Source organism: Notamacropus eugenii, chromosome 2 (assembly GCF_028372415.1).
Source record: "Notamacropus eugenii isolate mMacEug1 chromosome 2, mMacEug1.pri_v2, whole genome shotgun sequence".
Classification (NCBI taxonomy): Eukaryota; Metazoa; Chordata; class Mammalia; order Diprotodontia; family Macropodidae; genus Notamacropus; species Notamacropus eugenii.
Window position 1 is genome coordinate 287,358,654 of NC_092873.1, and position 27,854 is coordinate 287,386,507.

At 43.6% G+C, this 27,854-nt stretch overlaps 1 protein-coding gene across 1 annotated transcript; it reads left to right on the top strand.

Annotated features, from left to right (window-relative positions):
- The first annotated feature begins 1,636 nt into the window (after nucleotides 1–1,636).
- SARS1 (seryl-tRNA synthetase 1) lies at nucleotides 1,637–20,561 on the top strand. Its single transcript, XM_072644231.1, has 11 exons — nucleotides 1,637–1,938; nucleotides 6,320–6,390; nucleotides 13,572–13,652; nucleotides 14,493–14,651; nucleotides 15,694–15,837; nucleotides 17,045–17,200; nucleotides 17,751–17,972; nucleotides 18,621–18,750; nucleotides 19,175–19,332; nucleotides 19,649–19,778; nucleotides 20,185–20,561. The coding sequence occupies exons 1-11, from the start codon at nucleotides 1,803–1,805 to the stop codon at nucleotides 20,340–20,342; spliced, it is 1,545 nt and encodes a 514-aa protein (XP_072500332.1). The 5' UTR covers nucleotides 1,637–1,802; the 3' UTR covers nucleotides 20,343–20,561.
- The last annotated feature ends 7,293 nt before the right edge of the window (nucleotides 20,562–27,854 follow it).

Genomic DNA, 27,854 nt, shown 5'->3' on the forward strand with positions numbered 1-27,854 from the left:
CACATCACGTCCTTCCTCTCCCTCTGTCCACATAAGGTATTATACATTATGGGCTGCTGCTCTGCCCAAAGGATGGCTGAACCCCTAGCAAGATATCTTGGGGTTTTACTGGCTAGATTTCTTTCTTAAAGACCATGCCTTAAATCAGATTCATTCTGCTTCTCATAGATTGGCCAGCCATAGGTCCCAGCCCAAGCACACTTTTAGGGGTCATAGTTTGGGCCCAGATGGCTCTGAGTGAATGTAAATAGTAACTGTGTCTGTTCTGGCCAGAAAACCTGAGGGTCTTCCCTAATCAATCTCCCAGATTAATTTTTTTTTTTTAATTAGGTAAAAGAGGCCATTAGTTCATTTCTTACTTAGCCTCAATCTCTAAACGCGCGTTGCCTCAGTCAAAGTGAGAACTCAGAAAGACTTTAGCTTAAAAAGGCCAAAGTCTCCCACTGCACTGGGGCCATTTCCGGTCCCTGGTCTGTTCTCTGGACCCAGATAGCTCAAAGAAGAGAAAGTGAGACTGGTGACTTTGTACTCTCACTCAAACACAATTCACTTGCAAGTCTTGGCATGATCTTCCTGAGGTCCTGATCCTCTTTGAGAATGACGAACAAACAAGTAACCCATTTTGCTCACCCATTTTGCGCAGTTTTCATTCCATGTCTTTCCAAAAGTTTGTCGCAGGATCCATTCACCATGCCGGAGGCCTTCTCCCAACCTTGAGAGTATACCAGTGGGCACTTGCTTGATAAATGAGGTTTCCCTGATGATTAGCCTCCCCCACAAAAAACACTTTGTATTTGTTTTGCAGATATAGTGTATTTACTTACCTGTCAAGATCATACTTCTTAAATAGTGTGTAAGCTGCTTGAAGGAGGAGACTTTCATTTTTGTCTTTGTATTGCTAGTATATAGGGGCAGCTGTAGGTGGTGGGGTGGTTAGAGGACCAGACTCATCTTTCTGAGTTCAAAGCTGACCTACTTGTGCAACCCTACGCAAGTAATTTTATCTTACTTGCCTGAGTTTCCTCATCTGTAAAATGACTAAAACGGTCACCAGGAGCTGGACACGTGAGGACACGGTGCTGGAGGGAGTGCATACTAAATCAAGGTGACAGATGTTGGAGCAGTTTGCCACTCCCTTCTTCAGCTCATTTTACAGATGAGGAATTGAGGCAAACAGGGTTAAGTGACTTGCCCAGGGTCTCACAGCCAGTCAGTGTGGGAGACCACATTTGAACTCATGAAGGTGAGTCTCCCTGCTGTAGGCCAGGTGCTCTGCCTATCTATATCTGCACATATCCCATCAACATCCATTCATCTCTCCCCTCTTCTCCTCTTCTCTCTCCCCCTCCTCCTCCCCCCAATAACTGAATTCCCTATACAGAAGTGCAAGGTTGGGGGAGCATCTCTTGATTAAATATTATTGGAGAAATTGACCAAGAATAAAAATTCCCTTTACATGAAACAAAACAGAGAGAGGGAGGACAGAGAGCTCTGAGATTATAAACCAGCAAGTGGATACATTCTCGAACTGTGCCACGTTCTTAATATCCCAGAATGGGCAACTCCTCTCTTCTCTACCCTGCCCCAGCCCGCCCTGGCCCAGCTGTTGCATTCTCCACCGCCGACCAGAGGCGGCGCTCTGGGATCCCCAGCCTCCAGGTAGTCTCTCGCTCCCTGCGGTCGCGCCTGCGCAATTCCCCGCCCGCAACGCGCAGCCGCAGTGCGCTGCTAGTTGGCAGGCCGGAGGAAGCCGGGAGAGGTGAGTTCTATGCCCTCACAGCAAGGCCGGAAGAACAGAGAAGATGGTGCTGGACCTGGATCTGTTTCGCGTTGATAAAGGAGGAGATCTGGAGCTGGTCCGGGAATCCCAAAAGAAGCGCTTCAAGGACCCGGGGCTGGTGGACCAGCTGGTGCGGGCGGACAGCGAGTGGCGACGATGTAGGTGACGGGCCACGCGCGGGAGACCCATTCCCTCCCTCCCTTCTCCTTCCTCGGACCTCCCTGACCCGACCTCCCCTTGGGCCCGTACCTCCCTGCCTGGGGCAAGTCGGGAAGGGATCCTCAATGCTCTCTTCCTTAGCCCGCTCCCCAACCCGCGCGCACCAGGCCCGGGACCCCTTGGGGCGCTGCCCGGAGCCTGCTGACCGGGGTCGCGGGGAGTCGCGTGGCGCATGCGCGTGGAGAGAGATCTGTCAGCCTTCCTGCCAGATAGGGAGCCGGGCCGGGGCGAGGTTGGAATCCTAGGGTCCCTCCTTCCTCTGATCCCAAAGGCTGCCTTGGGTTGGAAGCCCCCTCCTTCCTCCCGCTCGAGGAGAAAAAAAGACAGGCTCAACCACGTGCGCGTCTGTCTCTTAAGTTTTTACCAAATACCTGTAAAGCTGATGCAAGGTACCCTCGTAGGCCACGGCTTTAACCGCGGTGTGGCCAGAAAAGACCTCATCTGGGATCGATCCCTTTTTGTATAGTGAGGAGGGAATGCGTATGTGCCTGGAATACCACGAGGACCTAGGACCTTGCCATTTTGGGGACGAAAAGTTTTTTCTGCATCCGATAGGGACGTGGGAGAGCTAGGGGTGGTCAATCCTAGATTCACTTCTGAGATCCTTTGTTAATATAGAGGAGGGCAGAAGCTTGCTGGAAACGGTTTTTTGGCAAAAATGAGGATAGAAATCAAATCGTTCCCCAGTGGCTGATGTCTTACACTGGGGCAAGGCAGAGCATCTATCTGCTGTCAAAGTGGATCACTATGTGGCAGGATGCTCCAGTGGTGATTCATTTCATCTGATGCAATACACTGGCAACCAGCTGGGAGACAGGTTCATTAAGGGACGATGCGGCAAATGCCCTGAAACCAGCCTTTGTCAGTTTTAAGGTTTTGAGAAATTTATTTTCTTGGGTTCATGAAGATAGTGGTGTCCAGAGTTTCTTTTTAGCCTAGGTTTTTGGCTAATTCTTTTCAATAATGGTAATTTAAAGGGACATACATTATGCCACAACTTGCCAGAGAGTGATATCTAGTATACTTTCCTGAAGTTCTGTGTTACATTAGAGTCTTGCTTCCTTCTCTTCTCTCCTCCCTTTGCTGTTCTTTACTTATACAAGATGGCAGGGAACAAAAACAAAAAACTGAGCATTCTTTAGTGAACAAATCATTACTTATTAATATCTGACACATAAAATGGAATTGTAATAACAATCAATATTGTTTTTCAGTGTATATTTATCCATTTTCTTATGAAGAGGTGTCATTTAGGGATACAGCGTATATTAGAATTAAAGGCTACATATTTTTGGTAAGAGTTCTTGGACCTAGGGAACTCTTAGTGAAGAATCTCCCTCTACCAATGAAAATCAGCAACTATTATGCAATTTTTAATCTTGAAGAGCTGTCTGTAAATGACTCTGAGGGTGACCTAACTGCATTTATCAGTGGCAGGTCTGGACATTGGAAAGGGTACTGTACTCTTATGAGCACAACAGAATTGAGACAGCACAAAGTAAACATAGGATGTGCACATTTAGAGTATCCACCCCAAGTGTTCACACAGACTATCCGTGCCCAATCTGTGGTAGAGCATTCTGAGCTTGTGTTCATCTGATCAGCCATAGTCAAACACCTTGAAACTTGAGTTTATCATGGTGATGTCATTTTGGTCCTCTTCTAGAACCAGGGACAACTAGCATCTAAAGGATGGCTCCTTTAATTAGAAAAAAGAAAAAAATCAAACTGAGAAGGGAAGACCTAGAGGGTTGCCATTCCAGAGATAAACAGTTTCCATTGACATAACACTCCTAAGCCCAGAGGACCCAGAATAAAGTTATTGAGTGGAGCTTGAGCAGGGACCTATTGTGGTCCTATCTGTGAGCTTCAGAGTACATAAAAATATAATAATGTTAATTGGTGATTTTCTAAATTAGTATGCAGCCGGAATGGGATCTGTTTCTATTTTAATTTAACACCACTGGCATAAAGTGCTTTGCAAACCTTAAAATACAGTTTGTTATCTTATAGATTAATGCTGTGTTTTATAAGAAGAAATGAGGCTAGCACATCATCAGAGTGCTTTGGACCTGTTGGATGAAATACAATTCTAAAAGCAGTTCTTTTAAAAAAATTTTTATTTAGTATTTTATTCCTCCCATTTACATGTAAAAACAGTTTTTAACATTCATTTTTAAAACTTTGAGTTCCAAATTCTTTTCCTTTCTCCCTCTTCACTTCTACCCCCATTGAGAAGGCAAGCAATTTGATATAGGTTATACATGTGTAGTCATGCAAAACACTTCCATAATAATCATGTTATGAAAGAAAACATAGCCTTTATCTGAGCCTATGTCCGCCCTCCCCTCCCCCATTTATTCTCTTCTCTCCTTTTACCCTGTCCCTCCTCAAAGGTATTTGGCTTCTGACTACCCCCTCCCCCAGTCTGTCCTCCCTTCTATCACCCCCTTTTCTCTTATCCCCTTCTCCCTCCTTTCCTGTAGAGTAAGATATTTTCATACCAAATTGAATGTGCATATTATTCCCTCCTTAAGTCAAATGTGATGAGAGTAAACTTCACTTTTTCCCTCTCACCTCCCCCCTTTTCCCCTCCGTTGAAAAAGCTTTTTCTTGTCTCTTTTATGTAAGATAATTTACCCCATTCCACCCCTCCCTTTCTTTTTCTACCAGTATATTCCTCTCTCCCCCCTTAATTTTATTTTTTAGATACCATCCCTTCATATTCAAATCATACCTGTAAAAGTAGTTCTTGGTCTTCTAGGGCATCTAGGTGGCGCACTTCAAATCCAGCCTCAGATACTAGCAGGGTGACCCTTGATAAGTCACTTCCCCGTTTGTCTCAGTTTCTTCATCTGTACAATGAGCTGGAGAAGGAATGGCAAACCACTTCAGTGTCTTTGCCAAGAAAACCCTAAATGGGACCATGAAGAATTGGACATGACTGAAACAACTGAGCAATAGAAAATTGGTCTATTTTTTTTGAGACAACAGTAAACAATACCAATTTAATGAATATATCTTATATTTTTAAATAATTTATATATTTAAGGTTTACAACACATTCCTCACAACATTCCTGTGAAATACATTGTGTAAAACAATACATAAAGAGTGGCTCAGGGTCAAGAAGCTGGTAATTGTCGTAGGTTAGACTCTGTCACAAGGAGGGGGTTGACCTAGATCAGAGGTAGGGAGCCTGTGACCTTGAGACCACATGTGACCCTAAGGGGAGTTGTTCTGTGAAGTTTGGATTCAGTCAAAGGGCCACCCTTGAGGATCTAGAGGGCCACATGGCCTCAAGACCGCTGGTTCCCCACCCCTGGCCTAGATGATCCCCAGAGTCCTCTACAGTCATGCAGCCTATGATAATAGTAGCAACTCACATTTATATTATAGCCTGTTACTGTTTACTGTCCTTACAACAATGTAATCTTCATAAAGGAAGGTAAATATTCAGAGTATGAAGGATGGTTTAGAGGAGAAGCTGTTGAAGTGATCTACATGTTGATAATGAGGACTTATACTGGAATGTGGCAGTAGAAGAAAGGCATGGATTTATGAGAGATCTAAGGAGGTCAGAACATGACTTGGTAAATCGGTTGAATGAGAAGTAAGGAAGAAATAATGAAGAGAGATCCCTACAGTATTTTACTTTTTGGGGGAGGAGTGGTGGTGGAATTTGAACTCCTTATAAGGAAACCCTCTCTCCTAGTGCGGATCAGTACCCCCTCTGCAACAGTCTTAGAAAGTTGTTTGGAGCACTGAGGGATTAAGACACTTTGCCCAGTCACCCAGTCAGTATGTGTCAGGGACTCAATTCAAGTTTCCTACCCACTATACCATGCTGCCTCTTAATCTCTGTGTTTTTTATTTCTTTTCTTTTTTGAGATAATGGGGTTAAGTGGCTTGCCCAGAGTTATATAACTAATAAGTATCTGAAACTAGATTTGAACTCAGGTCCTCTTAATTCTAGGACTGGTACTCTATCCACTATGCCACCTAGTTGCTCCTAAACCCTGTGGTTTTGACCCCACTTCCAAATCCGCTGATTTCTCATTATAGTCAAGAAACTATATTTGGAACATGGGCCTTCTGGTTTGCAACAGAAATAGAAATTCTATTCTCCCCAGAAAATATGACTTTTCCCATGGATAACATTTTTTCAGATAAACATTTCATCTTTAATCATTTTTGTTTTTCTACTTTGGACTTTAATGAAAGGTTTCTAAGATTAGAACTATGACTGAGAAGGAAATTTCCTTTATGAAGTCTGTTCATCCCTTCAGCTTGATTTAATCCTGAACCCTTCATTTCTAGGCAGATTTCGGGCAGACAACTTAAACAAATTGAAGAACTTATGCAGCAGAACAATTGGAGAGAAAATGAAGGTAAGGAAGCTATGCAATAATAAAAACATGAATGAGATGTTTGGCACAGGTACTGGATTCAGTTCAATAGATCATCTCATTAAGTGTCATGCAAGCTATGTCACGTGTCTGCCCCATTTCTCATTTAGTGACTAAATCTATGGGATGTTGAGTTTCTCACTTCTCACTTGTATAGAAATTTATACAAATTTACAACTAGGAGCAATCTTCATACAGGTGCTCCCGAGGATTCATGATTTAGTCAATAAAGGATATTCCTTTAATTAACATATATGGCAAACCCTCCGTATCTTTCATCATAGAGGATCTTCATGATATTTTGAATATTTTTATGTTCTCTTGACTTTCTCAGTCTTGTTAGAACTATACCCAAATCTTTAGCTATGTCTTTGTCCTGTTCTTAAAGTTATGCTGGGAAGTAGATTTCCTTTCTAACCTTTTCCATGCATGACAATCACAGTGCCTGGCACATGAAAACCTTTGATAAATGTTTATTGATAGAGAAAAGGCCCCTTCTGGTGCATTTTAAGCTCATTTCCACTTGTTCTTTTTTTGGTTTTACACCAACCATTTCTAGGTGATGCATCCTCCCTCATAACAAAGAAACACAATTAAGCAAGGCTAATGAATACTGACAGAGTATAACATTCCAAACCCACAGTCCCTACCATCTCTACCAGATGGGAGGACATACGTCCTCATTTCTTGTCCCAAGGTTGGTGATTACAATTACTTAGCTTATTATAAAGCAGCAATCATTAAAACTATTTTGTATTGGCTAAAAAATAGAAGAGTAGATGAGTGGAAGAGGTTAAAAAAGTGAGTCGTAAATTACTGAATTTAGTAACACAGTGTTTGAGAAACCCAACAAGGTAAACTACTTGGAAAAGAGAAGAGCATCCTGTTGGATAAGTACTGCTAGAAAATCTGGGAAGGTTGGCAGGAATTAGTTTTAGACCAACATCTTTTTAACATATCCTCAAAAGAGGTAAGTTACCTGAATGTAAACATCATGTCATTAAAAAAAATTAGAAGAGAATAGGATTAGATAATAGCCTTTGCAACTATGACTGAGAGAAAATTATTTTTGTCCATAAACTTTTTATTGAAACTCTTTGTTTTTACATCATTTACATTTCCTAATGATCTGTTCTAGCCATTGCTTATTACAAAAAAAATTTTTTTTAATATAGCAAAACTAATCATTCCATGGGAAAAGTCTGATGTTCTATGTAATATTCTGCACCCATAATACCTCACCTCTGCAAAGATGGTGGGGGGAGCTACTTCTCATCTCTTTGAGGGGAGAGGGATGCAAACTTAAGTCATTCTGATTCCACAGCATTAATTTTTTATTTTGTTGTTATGGTTCTTTCCATTTAAATAGTTCCATTGTCCCAAGAGAACATGTACAATGGCTTTAACAATGTAAAGAACAAAAAAATGAAACTGAATGATACATAATTATAATGACCAACTTAACCTGAGAAGAGTTGAGAAAGTGTACTTCCTTTCCTTTGTTTCTGATATGGAAAACTATGGGTGTGAAGTATTCCATGTATTGTCAGCCACAGATGGTGGTTTTTAGTTTTGCTGGGGTTTTTTTCCCTCTTTTAATCTTTGTTATTAGGCATGACTTATTGGATAGGTGAGGAGGATTGATATATTCTAATATAAATGTGATATAAAAACAAAACCAACAAAAATAACACATAAAAAACATTTAGTTTTGGGTTCTGATTTATTTTTATTTTCATTGTTGTAGTCATTGTTACATTTTCTTCCTGGTTCTGCCTACTAAACTGAATCTGGACTAGTTTCCCAAAGTTCCTGAGTCTCATACTTCTAGTTCCTTAGGGGCAGTAATATCCCATCACATTCTACAATTTGTTCAACTATTCTATTTCTCCTTGTTCTTTCATCAGCAAAATGATCCCTTTTCTAAGAATCTTTTATGTACTTAAAAAAAAATTGTAGTTCAGCCTCTTTTTAGGTGAAATAATTCTAATACTACTTACCTTGTATGTGGCCTGGGCAAGTTACTTAACCTCTGTTTGCCTCAATTTCTTCATTTTTAAGACAGTTGAACTTCATGGCTTCTTGATCATTTGAAGATTCTATGAACTTTCAATATATTTTAAAATTCTTTCAGTCATTTTTCTCTACTCTTGGATCATTCAAAAATCTGTTTATTCTTCACACTATGATTGGTCTTCATTCAGTCATTAAACATTCAAGTGCTGAGGCAAAAGACAGTCCCTGCTCTTAAGAAAGTCACAGCGTCATAGGAGAGACAAAAGGCAAACAAATTATATACGGGAAAAATAGAAAGTAATTAACAGAGGGAAGACACTAGAAGTAAGAAGGATTGGAAAGGCTTCTGGTAAAAGGTGGCATTTTAGTTTGGGATTTGAAGGAAGCCAAGAGGCAGAGATATATAGAGAGAGTGGTCTAAGCACAGGGACAGCCAGAGAAAATGCCTGGAGCTGAGAAATGCAGTATCTTCTTTGTGGAACAGCCAGGAGGCCCTCGTCATTAGATTGAAGAGTGTGTGTTGGGAATAAGGTGTAAGAAGCCTAGGAAGATGTGGGAGGGCTCCATTGTACAGGGCTTTGGATGCCAAATAGCATTTTGTATTTGATCCTGGAGGTGACTGGGAGCCACTGGAGTTTATTGATCAGGAAGGTGACTTGCACTTGAGGAAAATCACTTTGGTTGAATGGAGGATGGATTGAAGAGAGACATATGAGGCAGGCCGACTCATCAGCAAACTATTACAGTACTCCAGGAGTAAGGTGATCAGGGTTTGCATCTGGTGACCAGGCCAGCATGCCACAGTGGTGGCAGTGCCAGGAGAGAATGGAATAGATTAGAGAGATAGTACAAAGGTGGAATTGACAAGCCTTGGCAAAAACTTGGATGGGTGTGGGGGGGGTGAAAGATGGTAAGGAGTCCAGGAAGAAGACCTAGGTTATGAGCCTGAGGGACTGGGAGAATAGTGATACCCTTTACAACAATAGAGAAGGTAGGAAAGTGGAAGGGTTTAAGAGGAAAGATGATGAGTTCAGGTTTGGGCATGTTGAGTTTAAGATGTCCACTGGTCATCCATTTCAAGATATCCAATAGAGGTAAGTCCAGTAAACATAAGTTCAAACAAGGTACCATACTATGACCAGTGAAGAGGCCTGGAAAGTTGTTGGGTTTTTGGTTTTTTTTTTTTAAGTTTCAATAAATTGCTCTTCTACTGTTAGCAGTCAGTATCACTTTTTAATAAGACTATGTTGCACATTTGGCTAGTGACCTAACATGACCCTTAGATAGTTATAGTCATGGAAATTACTTTCTCTGGGAATCTTGACTATGTTGCTGTGGAACTATTTGCATATTGTTTGCATCCTGGCTGAGGTCCCAGAAGAGTATTATTTCCCTTCTTCCCTCCCAGTCCCCATTTTCCCCTTTTTCCCTCATGCCTTCTCTGGGTGTACACAAACATTGCCAGTCATTCTCCATTGCAAGGAAATGAAAGTGTGTGTTCCCACTTGGCTTGATTGCTAGCTCCTTAGTTTGGCAAGACAATTTTCTAGACTCCTTTGTAAGCTGGCTCCTGTTCAAAAAAATGATTCCTTGTTTCTGCAGGGGCACTAAAGGTGACCTACTGGGTGTCCTTCCTATCATTGAGCTTCCTCCGTGGGCAGCATCCATTTGTGACTTGATATTTAGGGCAGTTTGGTTTTCTTCCTTAGATACTCAACAAACATTGATTCAAGTCCCTTCTAGAGGCAGCCAGGTGGACACACTGGATAGAGTGCTAGATCTGCAATCAGGGAGACCTGAATTCAAATCCAGCATTAGACTCTAGTTATGTGACCCTGAGCAATTCACTTAACCTGTGTCTGCTAGTTTCTTCAACTGTAAAATAGAGATTGTAACAGCATCTACCTTACAGGAATGTGAAGACCAAATGAGATAATATTTGTTTAAAAAAAAAACAAACCACTTAACTAGGCACATAAGTGCTACATAAATGTTTATTTCTTCCTTCCCTTTTATTTGTGTCACTGGAGACACAAAAATAAAAATGAAACAGCCCCTGCCTTCAAGGAATTATATTCTACTGAATACTTTCCTTGCTCCCTTTAAGTCTCATTCAGAGTTTCTTCTGCCCTTTTATCAAGGTCATATTGGATGACTATTCTTTGCTTTCGAGGAACTAAGCATCTTACCCAATTTGTATATGTAGAATATAATGAAAGGGCTGTTGAAAGAATAATATCTGCTCTCCACCAGTTATTTCAGTTTGTAAGAACAAGTCACATATAGGGCAATAGAATTTAGAACTAAAAAGCATCTGGAGATCATTGAGTCCATTTCCCCCATTTTAGAGATGAAATTCAGACTCTCAGAAGGGAGGTTACTTGCCCAAGTTTCTCTCAGTAGTCCTAAGCAGAACCCAGATTCCAATCTAGTTCTCTGTTCAAGTCGACATGGAGCTCTGCTAGGACTAAAGAGGGTGATTTGACTAGTTACCTTGAAAAAGAAGCAAATTCCTTATCACCAGAGCCTTTTGTTTTAAACCTGCTCTGTAGTAGTGTTCAGTGTCAACTATGATTTAACTTCCCCCAAAGGTGTTATGTTCTTTGGCGTGCATGGTCTTCCAAACTTCTTAGACCATGTTGTAAAGGAACTTTGTGATTCCAAGTTTTCACCAAATGAATTTCTCAGTTTGCTGGGGATGGGGGTCCCCATCTATCTCCTTTATCAGAGGTAGTATGATATAATAAATGGAGGGAGGGGAGAGGGCCTTGGAGTAGGGAAGACCTGGCTCTAAGTTCATCACACTCTGGTTATGGGGCCACGGCCCTATCCAGGCTTTAGGCAACTCTCCATGACTGTAAGCTGCAAATAAGTTGCCAGTCAACCTCACTAGAGAGCGTATCCAAAGTGAGAGTTCCTCAGCTGTATGACATCACTGGTGCAGGCTAAAAATGATCCCCAACTTCCCCCATACTCTTTGTTTCCCAGTCTTAATGTTTGGATTAAGTGAAGAAAATATTATAGGAATTTGTGTATGGAGTGGGGTGGGGGAAGTTGTGGGTTTTTCTTTTTGTTTTTGACTGCCTTATTTAGGGAAAGAATACTTACTTTAAAGGTACTTATAAGGGAGTTGTAAGGGTAAGTGTTGTTTTTGTTTTTGTTTTGGTGAGGAGTAGGGTTGAGATTAGAAAACTCTTCCAGAAGACTCACATCATTTGCAGTTGAATGGCAATTTGGGGCATAATGAATTATAAGATAATGGCCAAGTGCATGATTTCCCAATCCTACTACTTACTGATGGGTTGTTTAAATTTGGACAAAGCTCAGAGGTCTCAGTTTTGTTTGTTTTTAAATCAGTGATATCTTTTACCCATCCATATCTTATCCTGTTCTATTCTTTTTCTCTCTCTGTCTTCTTCCCATATTTTTCCTTTAAACCTCCACAGAGAATCAAACCCAATGCATTAGAAGGCTTCTGGTTATTTTAATGTTAATGGTAACCATTCCCATACTCTCAAGTAGCTGGGCAGCTGCCTTTTCTGTATATACATCCTTTATGTGGTCTTTTAAAAAGAAAAAGTTTTACTGTTATTTTTTATAAATATCAATGTCTCTTCCTAATGACTACCATCCTCACTCCCAAAAGAACCCTCTCTTCTTTTTTTTAACATTTTATTTTTTCCAATTACATGTAGTTTTTCACATTCATTTTATAAAATTTTGAGTTCCAAGTTTTTTCTCCCTTCTTGGTGGTCCTCCCTTGGAGTTTAGGGGTGTTTGGGACCCCAAAATACTGGCATGTTGGGTCCTGCCCAAATGAATTTGACTCAAGCCTTCTTTCAGCCAAAGAAAAGCAATTTATTAAAGATCCACCATATTGGCCAGACTCTTAAGAAATCTCACCATTGGCTAGACTCAAGGAATCTGCGCACCTTTGTGGAAATGGGATGGGTTTTATACACAGAAAGACTGCGGGAGGGTTCTAGGGGTGGCCAAGTAGTTTGGGGTGCTGGGAGGAAGGGTCCAGGGAGGGTCTTGAGGGAGGAATTTGAGGAGGATCTTGGTAGGACTGGAGTGACTCCAGGTCAGACTCCTGGAACCTAGAGAATGGGATTAAGGGTGGGAAGTAGTTGAAGGCTATCTGGAGATAATAGACAGTGGAGGTCTAGGCTAGATTAAGAGTAACAGAGATTTGGGTTTAGTGTTAATGAAAGGTTTATGGCCCAAGGTGAAGGCCAGATCAAGGGGGAAGATTCAAGGAGAGTTCAAGGGGGCTCCCAGAGCCTATTAAACGTATTTCCACATTAATCATGTTGTGAAAGAAGAATTAGAACAAAAGGGAAAAACCATGAGAAAGGAGAGGGAGAAGGTACTTGGCTCTATATTCACGCTCCGGATCATTTTCCATCCTGCGTCTGTTGGAATTGTCTTAGATCATTCTATTGCTGAGAAGAGCTGACTCTATCCAAGTTGCTCATTGCACAATGTTGTTATTGTGTATAATGAAGAACCCTCTCTTCTAACAGACAAATCCACATGCTGGGTATGTTGGAAAGTACATGCTTCGTTTTGCACATATAGTCTCATACCTGTCTAACAAGAAGTGGGAGGCACACTTCTACTCTGAAGTCATCCTTAGTCACTGTACTCTTCAGAGTCCTGTTCCCTTTCAGACCTTCTCCGACCCTATTGTGACCATCATGTAAATTGTTCTCCTAGTTGTACTCCTTTCACTCTGTATCAGTTCATCTAAGACGTCCCGGGATTCTCAGATTTCTTCATATTTGTCATTTCTTACAGCACAGTAATATTCCCTTGCATTTAAATGCCCCCATTTGTTCAACTCTTCCCCCTTTGGCAAGCACTTCCTTGCCACTTTTCGCTACCACAACAAGGGCTGCTGTCAGTATTTTTGTCTCTGAGACCTTTCCTTTTGTCCCTGACCTACTTGAGGTTTGATGATTTCTTTTATACTACTTCTCCATGTTTTTCCATATTCCAAGAACATTGAAAAAATAAAGTTAGTAAAAAAAATTTTAACTTCTTCAAAATTATTTTAAATGAAAGTGTATATTAGGTTTACATTTATAGAACTATGTTGGAGTTTTCCTCTGTCTTTATAGTGTTGGATTTCTTTCTCTCTGCAGAAAAAAGAGCCTGTGGGGGATAATGAATCCTTACCAGAGAGTGTGTTGAACCTTGATGACCTGACTGTAGACACGATAGCGGTATGTTACTTTTCTCTTTTTCTGTAGCAGCATGCCTAGATTGGGTTTTCTGTCCTTTTTTTCCTATGACCTTATTCTGAAATTACAGGTATACACACTCAACTCTATTGTTCTTACTTTCTTCAACTCCTTTAAACTTGTGCAGTGTACAAAATAAAAAGCATATACCACTCCTTTATTGTCTCCTATATTCCAAAGTCTTCACTGGACATTAGTGAGGGAAGCAGATGAAATATAGATGTGGAGAGGGGGAAATGTAGGGTAGAAATTGAGAAGGGGGGGGAAATGTGGGCTGAACCAATGTTTAAGTTTAAGTAATTTCATTTTCACGCTCTTCATTTCCCAAATACAATCCAGTATTGTGAACCTGCTAGCACTGGACAAAGTGCTGTGGAAGAGACAAAGGAAGTAGCAGCACCTCCTCAGGAAGCTTTCCTAGGAAAACAATAAACACATAAAACAATTAGGGAATAATAAAAGATAATATCTACTGTATTGCTTAATTAGAACACTCGAACATTTTCTAGAAAATTCTTTTGAGGGATCTCATAATGTGCATCAGAACTTCTCACAATATATAGAAAGGGCAAATGGATTGAAATTCACCTGTGCCTTAGGCATTCCAAGGGAAAACATGAATCACTATAACACAGGGATGTTTTACATGTCTAATCCTTTTGTGAATATTCCTCAATACTTTGAAAGCCCAGTTGTTTGTTTTTTTTTTTAATGGCTCACTAAGACATTATCTTTTGGTGCATTCACATAGTAGAGAGTCTGTTCTTAGCCCTGACCCTGACTTGGATTAACCTGCACTGACCTGGCTTTCTTGATATATAGAACCTGAAAGTGACACAGATAAAAAAAGTCCGACTCCTTATTGATGAAGCCATCATCAAGTGTGATGCTGAGAGGATACGATTGGATGCAGAGCGATTTGAAAGTCTCCGAGAAATTGGGAACCTCCTTCATCCCTCTGTTCCCATCAGTAATGACGAGGTAAGCAGCTGTAACTGTAATAGGAAAGCATCTCGCATTGCTGTCTTTTCCTTTCATGGGGGAAGAACTGTGAAACATTGGCACTCTCTGAATAACAGGCCCTGGGCACAAGCAGGCTCTTTGTGTCTTCCTTCTGCCCACCAGTTGGGAATTGAAGCAGTCAGATCCCTGCCTGATTAGGAAGTAACAGAGGCAGCAGGTAGGAAGAGATGCTGGCACAGAAGTCTCTTCTGAATGGTGCTTCTCTCCCACACTTCTTGTTGCCTGGGGAAACAGGGGGTTTGGTGGGAGGGGTCTGCTAAATCAACCTAACCCCCTCACCCACACCCAACTGAGAAGAGGCAGGTTGAAGAGAAATCTGCATGATAAAAGTTTCCTGTGGAGCTGGAGCTTCCAGAGCACAAAGCAGCTCTGAGCTCAGGCTTTGTTCCATGACACCCCAGCCATGGCAAGGCCCATCTGTGCCTCTTTCATTCATTCTCTGTTGAGCATTAAACTCTCTGAGGCCTGGTGTGCAAGAGGCTGCTGAGTTGAGACAGGCAGTTGGGGTCAAGGCCCTGAGCCCGCCCTTACGATGGCCTCTGGACCAATGAGAGCCAGGAAAAAGAGATTGCATTCCCACCAGTACTCCAGGCAGCACTGATTGTCATGAGAAGGTTGCCCTGGTAGGGGACTTTCTAGAAGGGGCAGAGTCATTTAAAAGGATAAAAGCAAAAAAAGAGTACTACAGGTCTTCTGAAAAATCATGATCTCATTCATCATGTCTCTAGTCTCCTGGACTTTCCAAACTAGCATTTATGCCTTGAATACAGCTTCCAGCAACCTCTCTTCTCCAGGCTCTGTTTACAATGAACAAAGCTTGGTTGTGAGTTAGCTTTCTTTACAAAACTGTTCGCTCTTAGAGTAGGAGTTAGACAAAGCTCAGTTGTGAGAGAGCTAGGAGCCTTCTTCACAAAACTGTTTCCTCTTAGTGTAGGCATCAGATAGAAAGTGATTACAGAATGAGGACTCCTTGTTCTCTCTCTTGACTCTGTTTACTCAGGATGCTGACAACAAAGTAGAGAGGATTTGGGGTGATTGTACTGTGAGAAAAAAATATTCTCATGTGGACCTGGTGGTGATGGTGGACGGCTTTGAAGGTGAAAAAGGAGCAGTGGTGGCTGGGAGCCGAGGCTACTTCCTAAAGGTGAGAGTTGAAAACTAGTGTCCACAGAAGGATGAATTTATAGAACAGTCCAGCCTTCTAGAGAGAACTGTCTTTGCTGTCTCGTCTCTATAAGACATTGGTATCATATTCAAATATTGCCCCCTCAGATAGGCAGTGAGAAATTTGAGGTGTAATTGGACATCACAGCAGTGATGTGGACAAGGTAGCAAGAACATATAAATGCCAGTCTGGGCTTGAGTCCATCTACTCATTGTCTAGCCAGCAAAGCAGTTATTTCTATTAGGGGGACCAGAGAATGTTTTCTAGGTCTGAGTGTCCCCTGAAGCCACTTCCAAAGGGGGCTTCTTCTGGAAAATCAAAGGTCATGGCTTCCCCACCAAGCAGCTAGGGAAGGGTCACCACTTTGTCTCATGTCTACTACTCAGAGGTCCCTTGGGAGTGATGCTTACTTTCACCTGGATTAGTTTATAGAAAGAGGGAAGAGGTTGGGGCTTTGAATTTCCTTAAATTGGCTAAACCCCCTCAACTCCCTCCCCCCCAAAAAAACCCCAAACCTGTCAGGAGAAACTATTCTAGACTTCGTTCTTTTTTTTACTTCTGAAAAGCATCCATGGAAATCCTATCATCTTTCTTTAATTACCCCTAAGCATTTATCATTAGTAATGATCATTCCTATCCCTAGCCAAAATTACTGCTAAATGAAAGTCCAGTAAAAGAGAAATGCAATGTTTTAAGAAATAAGTTGGAGGAGACTTTACTCTGAGTTCTGTTTTAAAAGCACAAGTTAGGTTTATTTCGATATCTTCATTCACAAATTGCTCCTTGTTCTGCCCTGGTGTCCTTTTTGACCCCAGAGAACAGAAGCAGGAGTAATGAGTGGAAATTACAAGGGGGCAGGTTTAGATTTGGTGTCAGGAAAAAGCCTCCTAACAATTAGGACTCTCCCAGAGTGGAACCTGCCGCCTCTAGGTAATGAATTAGACTGTGGCTTGACAAGCACTCTGGGCTGTTTTCTAGTTGTGAGGTGCCTTTCATGTATAGGTGAGACTAGACAGCCCTCAGGGTTCCTTCCACATCTCAAAATTTGTTCTTTCCTCTAAGGGACTTCATTTAGTGACACATGGAGGGATGACTGGATTTGCTGGGTCTTGTCACCCAAACTGCTTCTGCTTTAATTCTGGCAGGTGACTGAGCTCTTAGATTACCAATAATTCTGTTCCTACAGGGTGTCCTTGTGTTCTTGGAGCAGGCCCTTATCCAGCTTGCCCTTCGAACTCTTTCTAGCAGGGGCTACACCCCCATCTATACTCCTTTCTTCATGAAAAAAGAGGTGATGCAGGAGGTGGCACAGCTCAGCCAGTTTGATGAGGAGCTATACAAGGTATGTATCAGGGGCTCAGACAGATGATCTCTGTGCATAAGGGAGGTAAACCTGGCTGCAGGAGAAGGGCAAGACTAAGGGACAGGAGAACTTTTAGGGGGCCATCCAAGCTGTCCAGCAGGGTAAGAAGAGAGGGAAAAGAGATTGCAGCACTCAATAACTGAGTGGAGTTTGTTATCCTTGTTCAGTGTACTTTGGAGGAAGAATCCCTGGAGCTCCAGCCCAGGAGGTGGCCTTTTCGATGACAGCCCCTTCCCTTGTCTCACTCACCTGAGCCATCTTGTTTGTATTACCTAAGCTCATCTCTTAGCCAGCAGAAGCTGGAGAGAGGGAAGGGATGGGGTCTCCCTCAGTGTAGTGAAATATAAAAAGTGCTGGATTTGGAGTCAAAGTGCCTTGATTCAGTCAACTCTGCTTTGCCGTGTGACCTTGGGCCAATTCTTTCACCACTCTAGGTCTCATTGTCCTCATCTGTAAAATGAGGAGGTTGATCTAGAAGATAACTTCTAATACCCTTTCCAGCTCTAAAATCTGATCTGTGATCTCCCAGGTTATTGGCAAAGGCAGTGAAAAATCTGATGATAATTCCTATGATGAGAAGTACCTGATTGCCACCTCAGAGCAGCCCATTGCCGCCCTACACCGTGATGAGTGGCTTCGGCCAGAGGACTTGCCCATCAAGTATGCTGGCTTTTCTACTTGTTTCCGCCAGGAGGTGGGCTCCCATGGTCGTGACACCCGTGGCATCTTTCGGGTTCACCAGTTTGAGAAGGTGAGTAGAGTTAGGGTAAGGAGGAGAAATTCTTCTCCATCCTGTATGTTAGAGGAAATATCTAATCTGATTACACATTAGACCAAGTCTCACCTCTTATGCTCCTGCCTGAAAAGTGCCTCTCCTTATTTATCGGCTACGTGGATACTTAGTCATGTTCCCCAGCTTTTTAGGGAGGGAAAAAGATCTCAGGAAATGACCCTTGCTCTGTATCCATTCCCCCCACTGACCTTGCTAGTTTGGGAATTGTTTCTGGTAGAGATCTCAAAGGAGAAGGATTCTGGCGTTAATAGCATAATATATTAGGGGAAGGGCACTAGACTTTGTTGGGAGGGTCCTGAATTTGTCTTGCTTCTGACACTCGTTGTGTAGCTCTAGACAGGTCGTTGCCTCTCAGAGCCTGTTTTCTTCCTTTAAATGGAGCTAATGATACCTACAGTGTCTACCTCACAAGGTTGTTGAGAGGCCCATAGGAGGTATAGCACCTTCAAGGGTTACCAAAATGTCATCCATCAGTAGTACTGAGTAGCTCTGGCTTTGTGTTCTGGGGGCCCAGAACAGAATTAAATTCCCTCCCTAGTCCCTGCTTCTGATCCCCCAGATCCTAACCCTGCATCTTTGCCACCTTTTCCTTGACTCACTTTCTAGATTGAGCAGTTTGTCTATGCATCACCACATGACAACAAATCATGGGAGATGTTTGACGAGATGATCAGCACTGCAGAGGAGTTCTACCAGGCGCTGGGCATTCCTTACCACATTGTGAATATTGTCTCAGGTAGGTGGCCCCGCAGCAAATGCCCACTGTCTTCTCTTCCTCTTCTCACTATACTCTATAAGCCTGTTCACCATTTGGACTGCTTCACAGAGAAACAAAACAACCCTACTAATTGGCTACATTGATTAAATTATTATAATTCCATTTGTAAACTGAAATTAAAATATGGCACTCGTCTCCCTCTGCTCTGGACTTAGCATGTGAATTTGACTACCTTCGGGAACAGGACATTTGGTGAGCTTGTGAAGCCTCCTTTCCATGCTACCTCCCCCATACAGAAGAGAATTCAGTGCTATAGTTGATAGCAGTAAGTTAAAGTGGTTTCAGTCTGATGTCAAGGAGAGTAGTGAAAGAAAGTAGAAAATCCCAAGTCTTGGTAAAGGTTCCTACTCCTGTCACAGACTTTCCGGGTTTTTCTTTATAGGGTCTTTGAACCATGCTGCCAGTAAGAAACTGGACCTGGAGGCCTGGTTCCCTGGCTCAGGAGCCTTCCGTGAATTAGTATCCTGCTCCAATTGTACAGACTATCAGGCCCGCCGGCTCCGCATCCGCTATGGACAGACTAGGAAGATGATGGATAAGGTAAGAGCCCTCTGGACAATCAGGAAGGAGTAGGTTCTGGGATGAAAATAAGAGTATGGTTCCTATCAGCCTGCTAAGGGAGGCTGATGTTTTCTGTTCAGTCAAAGCAATGCAGTGATCGGGATGGACTCTTATCTGTAAGCCTCAATTTGGCCCTTCTCTACAAAGTGTTACTAGCTTTCCTTTCTTTGACTTCAGTGAAGGATGAAATAGCTACTTCTTTGCACAGAGCTTGTTGGAGATAGTTATTGCATCTCAGAGAGACCAGCTGGCAGTTGGGCTTTGAATGACTCTGTGGGGACACCCTTCTTCCCAGGTGGAATTTGTCCATATGCTCAATGCCACAATGTGTGCCACTACCCGGACCATCTGTGCCATCCTAGAAAACTACCAGACAGAGAAGGGTATCATTGTGCCAGAGAAGTTAAAGGAATTCATGCCACCAGGTGAGATCTCTTTCCCCTATTCCTCAATTCACCCATACACTTTTACTACCCTCTTTAAATCTCAAATCCCAGCTGGTCAGGACAGTCTTATGTGTCTCTCCCCCCTCCCCTCCATCCCTTCCCTTCATTTTCTCCTTCTAGCCCCCAGCACCCAATATACTCAAGAACTTTCTTGTTTCACAGTATCTCAAATCTTTGAGCCTCTCAAAGAACATTATGAAGGAAGTGAAAAAAGCAAGAGAGAAATACAGATACAGCTAAAACCCTAGTTCAAAGAAGAGGGTAGAGAGATTATAGAATCTTCTTTCCTCAGAGAGTCTCCTTGGACTCAGTTCTTCCATGGGCTCACTCCCTTTTACTCCCTAGCCACTGAAAACCACTTGGTTTTGTTCTTTTCCCTTCTAAGGTCTTCAAGAATTGATCCCCTTTGTGAAACCTGCCCCAATTGACCAGGAGCCATCCAAGAAACAAAAGAAACAGCATGAGGGTGGCAAAAAGAAAATGACTGCAGGAGATGTGGCCCTGGAAGGTCGGCTGCAGAGCATGGAGGTCACTGATGCCTGAACTTAGCCTCCTCAACTCCCCATTCTTTCATCTCTGCCAGCTGGTAACCCCAGGACCCTGCCCAGGGACAGCAGAACCAAGCACCCATCCATTGCCCCATTCTGGCTGTGAAGCTAAAAGAGAACCAGTCTGCTCTTACAACACGCCTGCCTCTGCCTGGACATAGGATTTTATCTCTGATGACTGATAAAATGTGTAATAAAGAAAATGTGGAAGGTCCAGTGCTTCCTCAGTCATCATCACTGTACACATGTATATCTGACACTTCTCACCGTGATGCCATCCTATGCCTGCCTTTCTGCACTATTCGTCACTGGGTTTTCTGTTTCACAAAAATAACTGCCCTTTGATCTAGAGTAGGGGTGATATACTCCCACTACTCTGGAGCCTGAGCATGGGAATTTCCAGTCAAGCCCTAGAGATCTAAAGGAGGGGGAGGGAGAGTAGTGGGAGTGTTTAGAAAAAGCGCAGAGAGAAAAGTAAAACTTTAGGGAATACAGATTTACTGGCCTGGAACATAGTGTTATTTTAATGATGACTGCTATTACTAAGACAGGAAGAGAGAACTATGTATAGTCAATGATTAATTTGTAAAGCTTCACAAGCCCCTTTACTGCTCTAGCAGGGATGGTGCAGGAGTACTTCATTAATTTAGATCAGTTGAATTAATGTATTAAGGCCTCTTAGGTATACAATACTGCAAAGAGCTGGGGAGATAGAGGCAGAAGTGAAATCCATTGCCTTCAGTTCTACATGTAAGCACAGAAGCAAATGCAGTCAATAATTAATCATTTTTAACTGTCTACTATGTGCCATGCTAAGTGCTAGGAAAGTTGTTTGGAGTGGAGATAAGGGAGAAGAGAATATTGTCAGGGTGATCTGCAGAGTCCTGGTATAGAGGGCAGTTAAGCCATGAAGGGAGCTGGGAATTCCAAAGGGCAGATATGAGGAAGGAAGAGCATTCAAAGACCAAGAGGTGGGTACCAAGCTATCATGTTTGGAGAAAAGAAAGGCCCCTTTAAGTATGAAGGAGAGTAAGGTGAGATGTCTGAGAGGATGGGCTGGTCACGTGGCAAGAACAAAGGGTGGGTACACAGCCAGGATACTACATTGATAATTCTCAAAGGGGTGGAAGACGTTAGGGAAGTCCCCAGCCTTTGGGAGAACATGGCCAAGAGACCCAAGATAGGCAGCTGTGATTGGGGTGGGAGCTGTACCATCAGCAAAAGCTCCCTAAATAGTGAGATCATAGACCAAATGATATCTGCCAAACACAGTCAGAGCTGTCCTTTAGAAATAGCGGTTTGTGTTAGCTCTATGAAAGATGATGGATTGGAGAGAAGAGACTGGAAGCAGGGGGAGCAGTTGGGAGGCTCTTGGAATTGCCCAGGTTAGAAGTGATGAAAACCTGAAGCAGAGTGGTGAGACTAAAGATACAGAAATGTTACAGAAGTTGATTCAACAGGGCAGCAACTGATTGGATGTGGTGGGTGAGAGGAAGGAAAAAGTCAAGTTAGTGCCAGGCATTGTGTTAAGCACCAAAGTACAAAACAGAATACAAAAAAAACAAAACCCAAGTCCCTGTCCTCAAGGAGCTTACTTTCTAATGAAGACCATTCATATAAGGAAAATGAAAAACAGGAGGCAAGGGAGGAGGTGTCCACCAGGGGGCATGGTGGAAGAAGTCCAGAGTCATGAATGGAGCCAGTAGAGGAAGGAAGGAGTGAACTTGGTGCATCTGGGTCCTTTCTTAAAATGGAGGTTACAAGGAAGAACTGGCCAATCAGGAAGGGACTGAACAGGCAGCACAATCTTCCAGGTTGAGAAGGTTGCCAGGACATGATGGAGAAAAAGTCAGGAGCAAAGCTGGGAGAGAAATGAAGGCAGGTAGAGGATGACTTGGAGCTTGCAAACTTGGGAAACTTGGACAGTAATGGCTTTGACAAAAATGGGGAAGGAAAACCAATGGCTTAGTTTATGGATGGAATGGATGAGTTCCATCCTGAGTTGCCATGAGTTTGAAGTGCCCGTTAGACATTTAGTGATGTCCAACACGTAGTGATGAGAGATTGCTGTGCAGGAGAGTATTAGAGCTGGGCATGTGTGCTTTAGAGTCAGCATAGGAGATAATTGAGCCTAACAAGATTACTGAGAGAAAAGAAAGCTCTGAAGTGTACCGTGATTGATGATCCAGAAAAGGATGTTAAAGTAGGAGTAGGGGCAGGTAAAGAGCTAAGAACAGCCTCAGGAAAACCATGAAAAAAGGGCATTCGGGAGGGGATAGTTAATTTCAAAAGCTACAGTGAGGTCAAAAAAGATGAGAAGTGAGGACAGACCATGGTATTCAGTTCAGGAGTAACCTTGGAAAGAGCAGTTTGAATTGAGTAGTGAGGTTGAAAGCCAGATTGGAAGGGGTTGAAGAGTGAATGGGAACCGGTGTCAGGAGAGGAATGTAGGCAGCTTCTTCTAGCCATGTTTGGCTGTGAAATAGCAAAGATAGGGGATGTTGGTTTGAAAGGCTTCTCCTTTCCAGGTGTGAGGAATAACAAAGCAAACCAATGGGGAGTATCAACTGGTCACCGAAGTTCAAAAGCACAAGATGCGGAGGGGAGGTTCTCACTTCTTGTGGAGTTTCCAGCAGTAATTTGACGCAATCCAACTCCTTGGTTCACAGGGATGCTGAGTCTGTATTTACCCAATGCCTTTCATTCTAGGATCTATCTACAGACACTTTTCTTTAATAACACCTTAGGAGGTCTTCTGACAACCCTAAATGCCAACCATTTATTATTTGTTTTATCCTTATGACATTCCCAAGGAAGTAGGAATCATGGTACCTATTGCAGCCAGGGGAAAACCGAAGCATAGGAAGAGTGAGAGAATAATCGAATTTGATGCACGGCACTTCAAGGGTGCATTGAGCTTTATACACTTGTCTCATTTCACCGTCGGTTACTACAGATGACTACACTGAGGCTCAGAGGGGGGTCACACAGTCATTAAGTGCCAGAGGTTGGATTCAAACCTGTCTCTCCTGACCCCAAATCCAGCCCTAATCCTCCCTCCTTCCCCAGCACAACACACACACTTCTCCTAATCCATGCTGCCAGTGACAGGTTCCTAGGTCAACCTCTAGGTTCTGTGCCTTAAGGTTGGTCCCATTGGCTTCTCTGTGGCCTTGTCCATTCGTCCTTCTCTCCACTCTCTTTCTCAAGGAAAGCAGCCCAGACCTCCCTGAGTGGACTAGGAAGGAGTTCAGGGATCTTACACATGCCTGCTTCAGGGCCGGAGGTTTGATCCTATTAATCACGCCACTAGAAACCCTGGTCAAACTTGGGGCAAATGAAAGGGTGCCCGAGACACACATGGGTCGTCTTGATTGGCTAGTGCTGACGCAGGGGACCCGGGCCTTTTGAGGCGGGTGGAGTGTTTGCCCGCCTTTGCTGGCGCTGATTGGCCCCTGTCACCCCCGCTCTGGGATAGATAACAAAGCCAGCAGCCTGACAAAGGAGGGCTGCGAGCGGGCGCCCATTTGTAATTCAAAAGGCCTTGGAATTCGCATTCCTGCGGCTGCTCCTCTGGACTCAAAGAAAGGGCAGCTTAACGGCTTTGATTTACGGGACCAAGCTATTCTCTCCGTCTCCTCTGGGAGGCTGATGCCACTTTGCCCCACTGGCTCAGCCTCCTATTCATGGGTGGCTTTGAGCATCTCCATTCCCACTGCAGCCAATCATCCGCACCCCTATCCCCCCGCCCCAGATGTATTGTTTGATTTGGGAGGGCCCCTGCACCCACTTGTGTCGGCCACCTTCCTGCCACCAGGGGGCACTTGTGAGCGCTGGACCCTGAGAGCCATGTGGAGGGGGAGGGCGGGGAGGGGCTGGAGCCCTCTTTTAGCTCTCAGCCCATTCAGGGCTGGGCCCTGCTGCTGGCTCCCCCGCAGAGAGGAGGCCTGCCCTCCAATTTCTCACCCAACTCGTTCTCCAGAGCTGCCTACCTTTGAAGCCCTGGCTCAACTTATCAGCTACTGCTTTGTGCCAGGAGGGCCTGGTCCCCTTCTGTGTTGTGCTACTTAGCAAGCAGGGCTCAGGCACAGAATGCTCCCACCCGTCTCTAAAGACTCTTGCCAAGAAAGAGAAGGAGATGGCAAAAGCCAGGCTGCAGGCAAGTCGTGGGATCTGAGAAGAAGCTTCCCAGCTAGGAAGCACCCAAGCCTGTGGAATGCTCTGGTAGCAAGGGAACTTTCACTCTCTTTTTCTCTAGCCAACAGAGAAGAGTCAGAGGATCCTAGACTTAGAGTTGGAGAAGACCTTAGAGACCATTGAGTTCAACTCTGTCATTTTACAGATGTGGAAACTGAGTTGCCCCAGTCAGCACTAATATGTAACTACAGTCTTAAGGGGTAAGCTGAAGATGAGGTTTCTCCTCTCTAGCCCAGCCCTTGGGAATGGATCAGCCTGGGTTCATGGAAACCTTCTATATACTGGGCTGCCCTGATCCTAAAAGTAGGCAGAATTAAGGTTAGGACTCTTGGGAATGGACCCAGATCCCAAGGACTGAGGCCCCGCCCTGACAGCTCCCTCATCAGCCCATGACTCATTCTCTCATGCCTGGCACACCATCAACCACCCCATCACCAGGGATTGGCCGACTTGGCACAAGCCCCACAGGCCCAGTGGAGTGAATCATGGAGCACTGGGCCCCACACCAACTCTTAATTCCCACACCTTGGAAGTCAGTCCTAGGTTCAAATTTGGATGCTGAGAAAGGCAAGAAAGGACTGAAACATCTGAGACCTAATCTCTTTCCTTCTCTCTAGAGGGGTAAGAAGACCAAGCTAGAGGCTCCCTAAGAGATACTTTGTTTTCTCAGCAGCAACATAAATGACTGACTATAGAGGGAACCTGAAGTCTACTGGGGAGATAAGAAGTGAGTACAAAACAAGGCTAACCACTCTGCACCAAGGGTACAACCCCACCTGACTTCTGGAAACTAAGCCCCCGAGGATTTGAGACTTCCCCACTCCCTAGAGTCCCCCTTGCTTTCCTTTCCCGGAGGCTTTTCCTGTCTCCCATGGGTGCTGGGAATGTTTCACTTACCCCCATCACCTCCCACTTAGGCCTGGGGGAGCCCTGGCTGAATTCCCAGGATGAGTCTGACAGGCAGAGTTGGGCTGGGCCCCAGAGAAATGTGCAGCTTGTCGGGGCCTGCTTTAGGGATGAGGAGTTTAGTCTGCCCCCCAAGCCACCTCTGCTTCTGGGATCCCCCAGTGGTACACCTGGGCCCCAGCCCCACCTAGTCCCACACAAAGGCAGAGGCTCCCTACCACCCCCTCTTCAAGCAGATCCTCAGGAGATTGGTGTCACCTAGGCTGTTATCGCCCTTTTAAGGCCATTCCTACTCTCACTTTGGGGGTGGGGGTAGGGCGTTGCTGCAGGCTGGCTCTTGTTGCAGAAACATTGAAAGGTCCAATTAGAAAGTATGGGACCAGGGACTCCCCAGCCTCTCAGTTTCCAACATCCCTGCACCTAGGTCCTGAATCTCCTCATCGCTTGAGAAGTGGGGTCCCAAGGTAAGGCTCACAAGACCTTTGGTTCAGGGAATGATTGTCTTCAAGACTACAAGTCCCTATCTGGAGTATTCTGGTTGCTAATTTTATGAGCCCTATGTGTAGAGGTAGACCTCTATGCATACAACCGCACCAGGTAAGGAAGGAATAGCACCCTTCCTCCACCCTACCCTAACCTGCTCTCAAAAAAGATCCGACAAAAAAACTAAAAACAACCAAAAAACAAAATTTTACTGTTATAAATGACTGATATGTATAAATATGCTTCCTCACCAATCCATTCTAGTATTTCAACACAAAGGAACGAAGATAAAGAATGGAGGAATTTTAAACTTCAAGTTCACCAGCTATGCTGTGAAAAACTATATTTCAAGGATTATCAGCTATCTAAAATAATAACAGAAATAGCTGACATTTATATAAGTGCTTTTAAGGTTTGCAAAGCACCTTAACCATCTTATCTCATTTGATCCTTCCAACAGCCAGGTGAAGGACGAGCTATGATTTTCTCCATTTTATAAGTGAGGAAACTGAGGCTGCTTAACATGTTAAAAAGGAAGGCGTTAGAAAAAAGGGTTAAAAAAAAGAAGAAGCAACATCGTCATAGAATCGTAGATTTAGAGCCGGAAGGAAACTTAGAGACCATTGAACACTACCACCTCATTTTACAGATGGAGAAACTGAGGCACAGAGAGATTCAGTGACCTGTCTAGGATCCCACAAAAGGGTCTGAAGTGGGATTCAAGCCCTATTCTGCCTGATACCAATTCCAGTGCCCTATCCATCATGCTACTCTTCCTCCTCATACCTTCTCCTGCAGAGGTATTAGTACCTATCCTTCACCTTTGTGAAAGCAACCTGGGATAATGATGATGGTGGTGAGGATGGTATTGCTTTGGCACTGAAGACTGTAGTAGTACTACTCAGAGGTGAGACCTGAATTTGAATTCTACCTCTTAATTCATTAGCTCTGTGACAATGGGCAAGTCACTTAAACCCATCTAAGCTTCATTTTCCTAATTTGTAAAATGAAGATAAGTATGTGTGTATATTTGTCCTTCGTTTCCGAAGAAGACCATGCCATCACAGAAATGATGACATGACTTGCACTTGACTTTGTTTTGAGTGAGGGAGGGCGGTGCAGGTCACCAGCCTCACTTCTCCTCCAGAGTCATCAGAATCCACTGACCAGATATTCATCAGGATGACTGGAGATGACCCAGGATGAGGCAACTGAGGTTAAGTGACTTGCCCAAGGTCACCCAGCTAGTGAGTGTCAAGTGTCTGAGATGAGATTTGAACTCAGGTCCTCCTGACTCCTGCACTGGTGCTCTATCCACGCTGCCCCAAAATGAAGATAATGACACTTGGAATACCTCCCTCACAGGGCTGTTGGGAAGATCTATGAAACCATGTATATAACATCCTTTGTAAATCTTAAAGCATCTGTTAGTTGGTTGGTTTGGTCTAGGACTGTGATTTTATCATCAGAATAACGCCCAATGTAGAAACAACCTCCACTAATGGAAATGAGTGAGGTGTCTGTGTCCTTTAGGGTTTTAGAGAACTGTGCAAGGACCCCAGACATTGTCACATGGCTGGTATGTGTCTGAGGAAATACTTGAACCCAGATCTTCCTGATCCTGAAGCTAGACTTCTAGCTACCAGATCATTCTAATTTTGTGTTATTGTTATTATATTTGTATTTGCTGTTGTTCGTGTAAGTTAATGGGTATAGTTTATATGCAGTCCTTGCTGCTACAAAATCTGAGGCTGGTGTAATGCTTGATTGAGCCTGGGAGATCAGAGCTGCCAAAGAGTTAAAGTCACTGTGTATCAGTCCAATACCGAAATAGTGAGTCCCCTTACAGAGTGCTGGATCTGGAATCAAGAAGACCATATCTGGTCCATATCTGATCTCAGACACTTCCTGACTGTGTGGC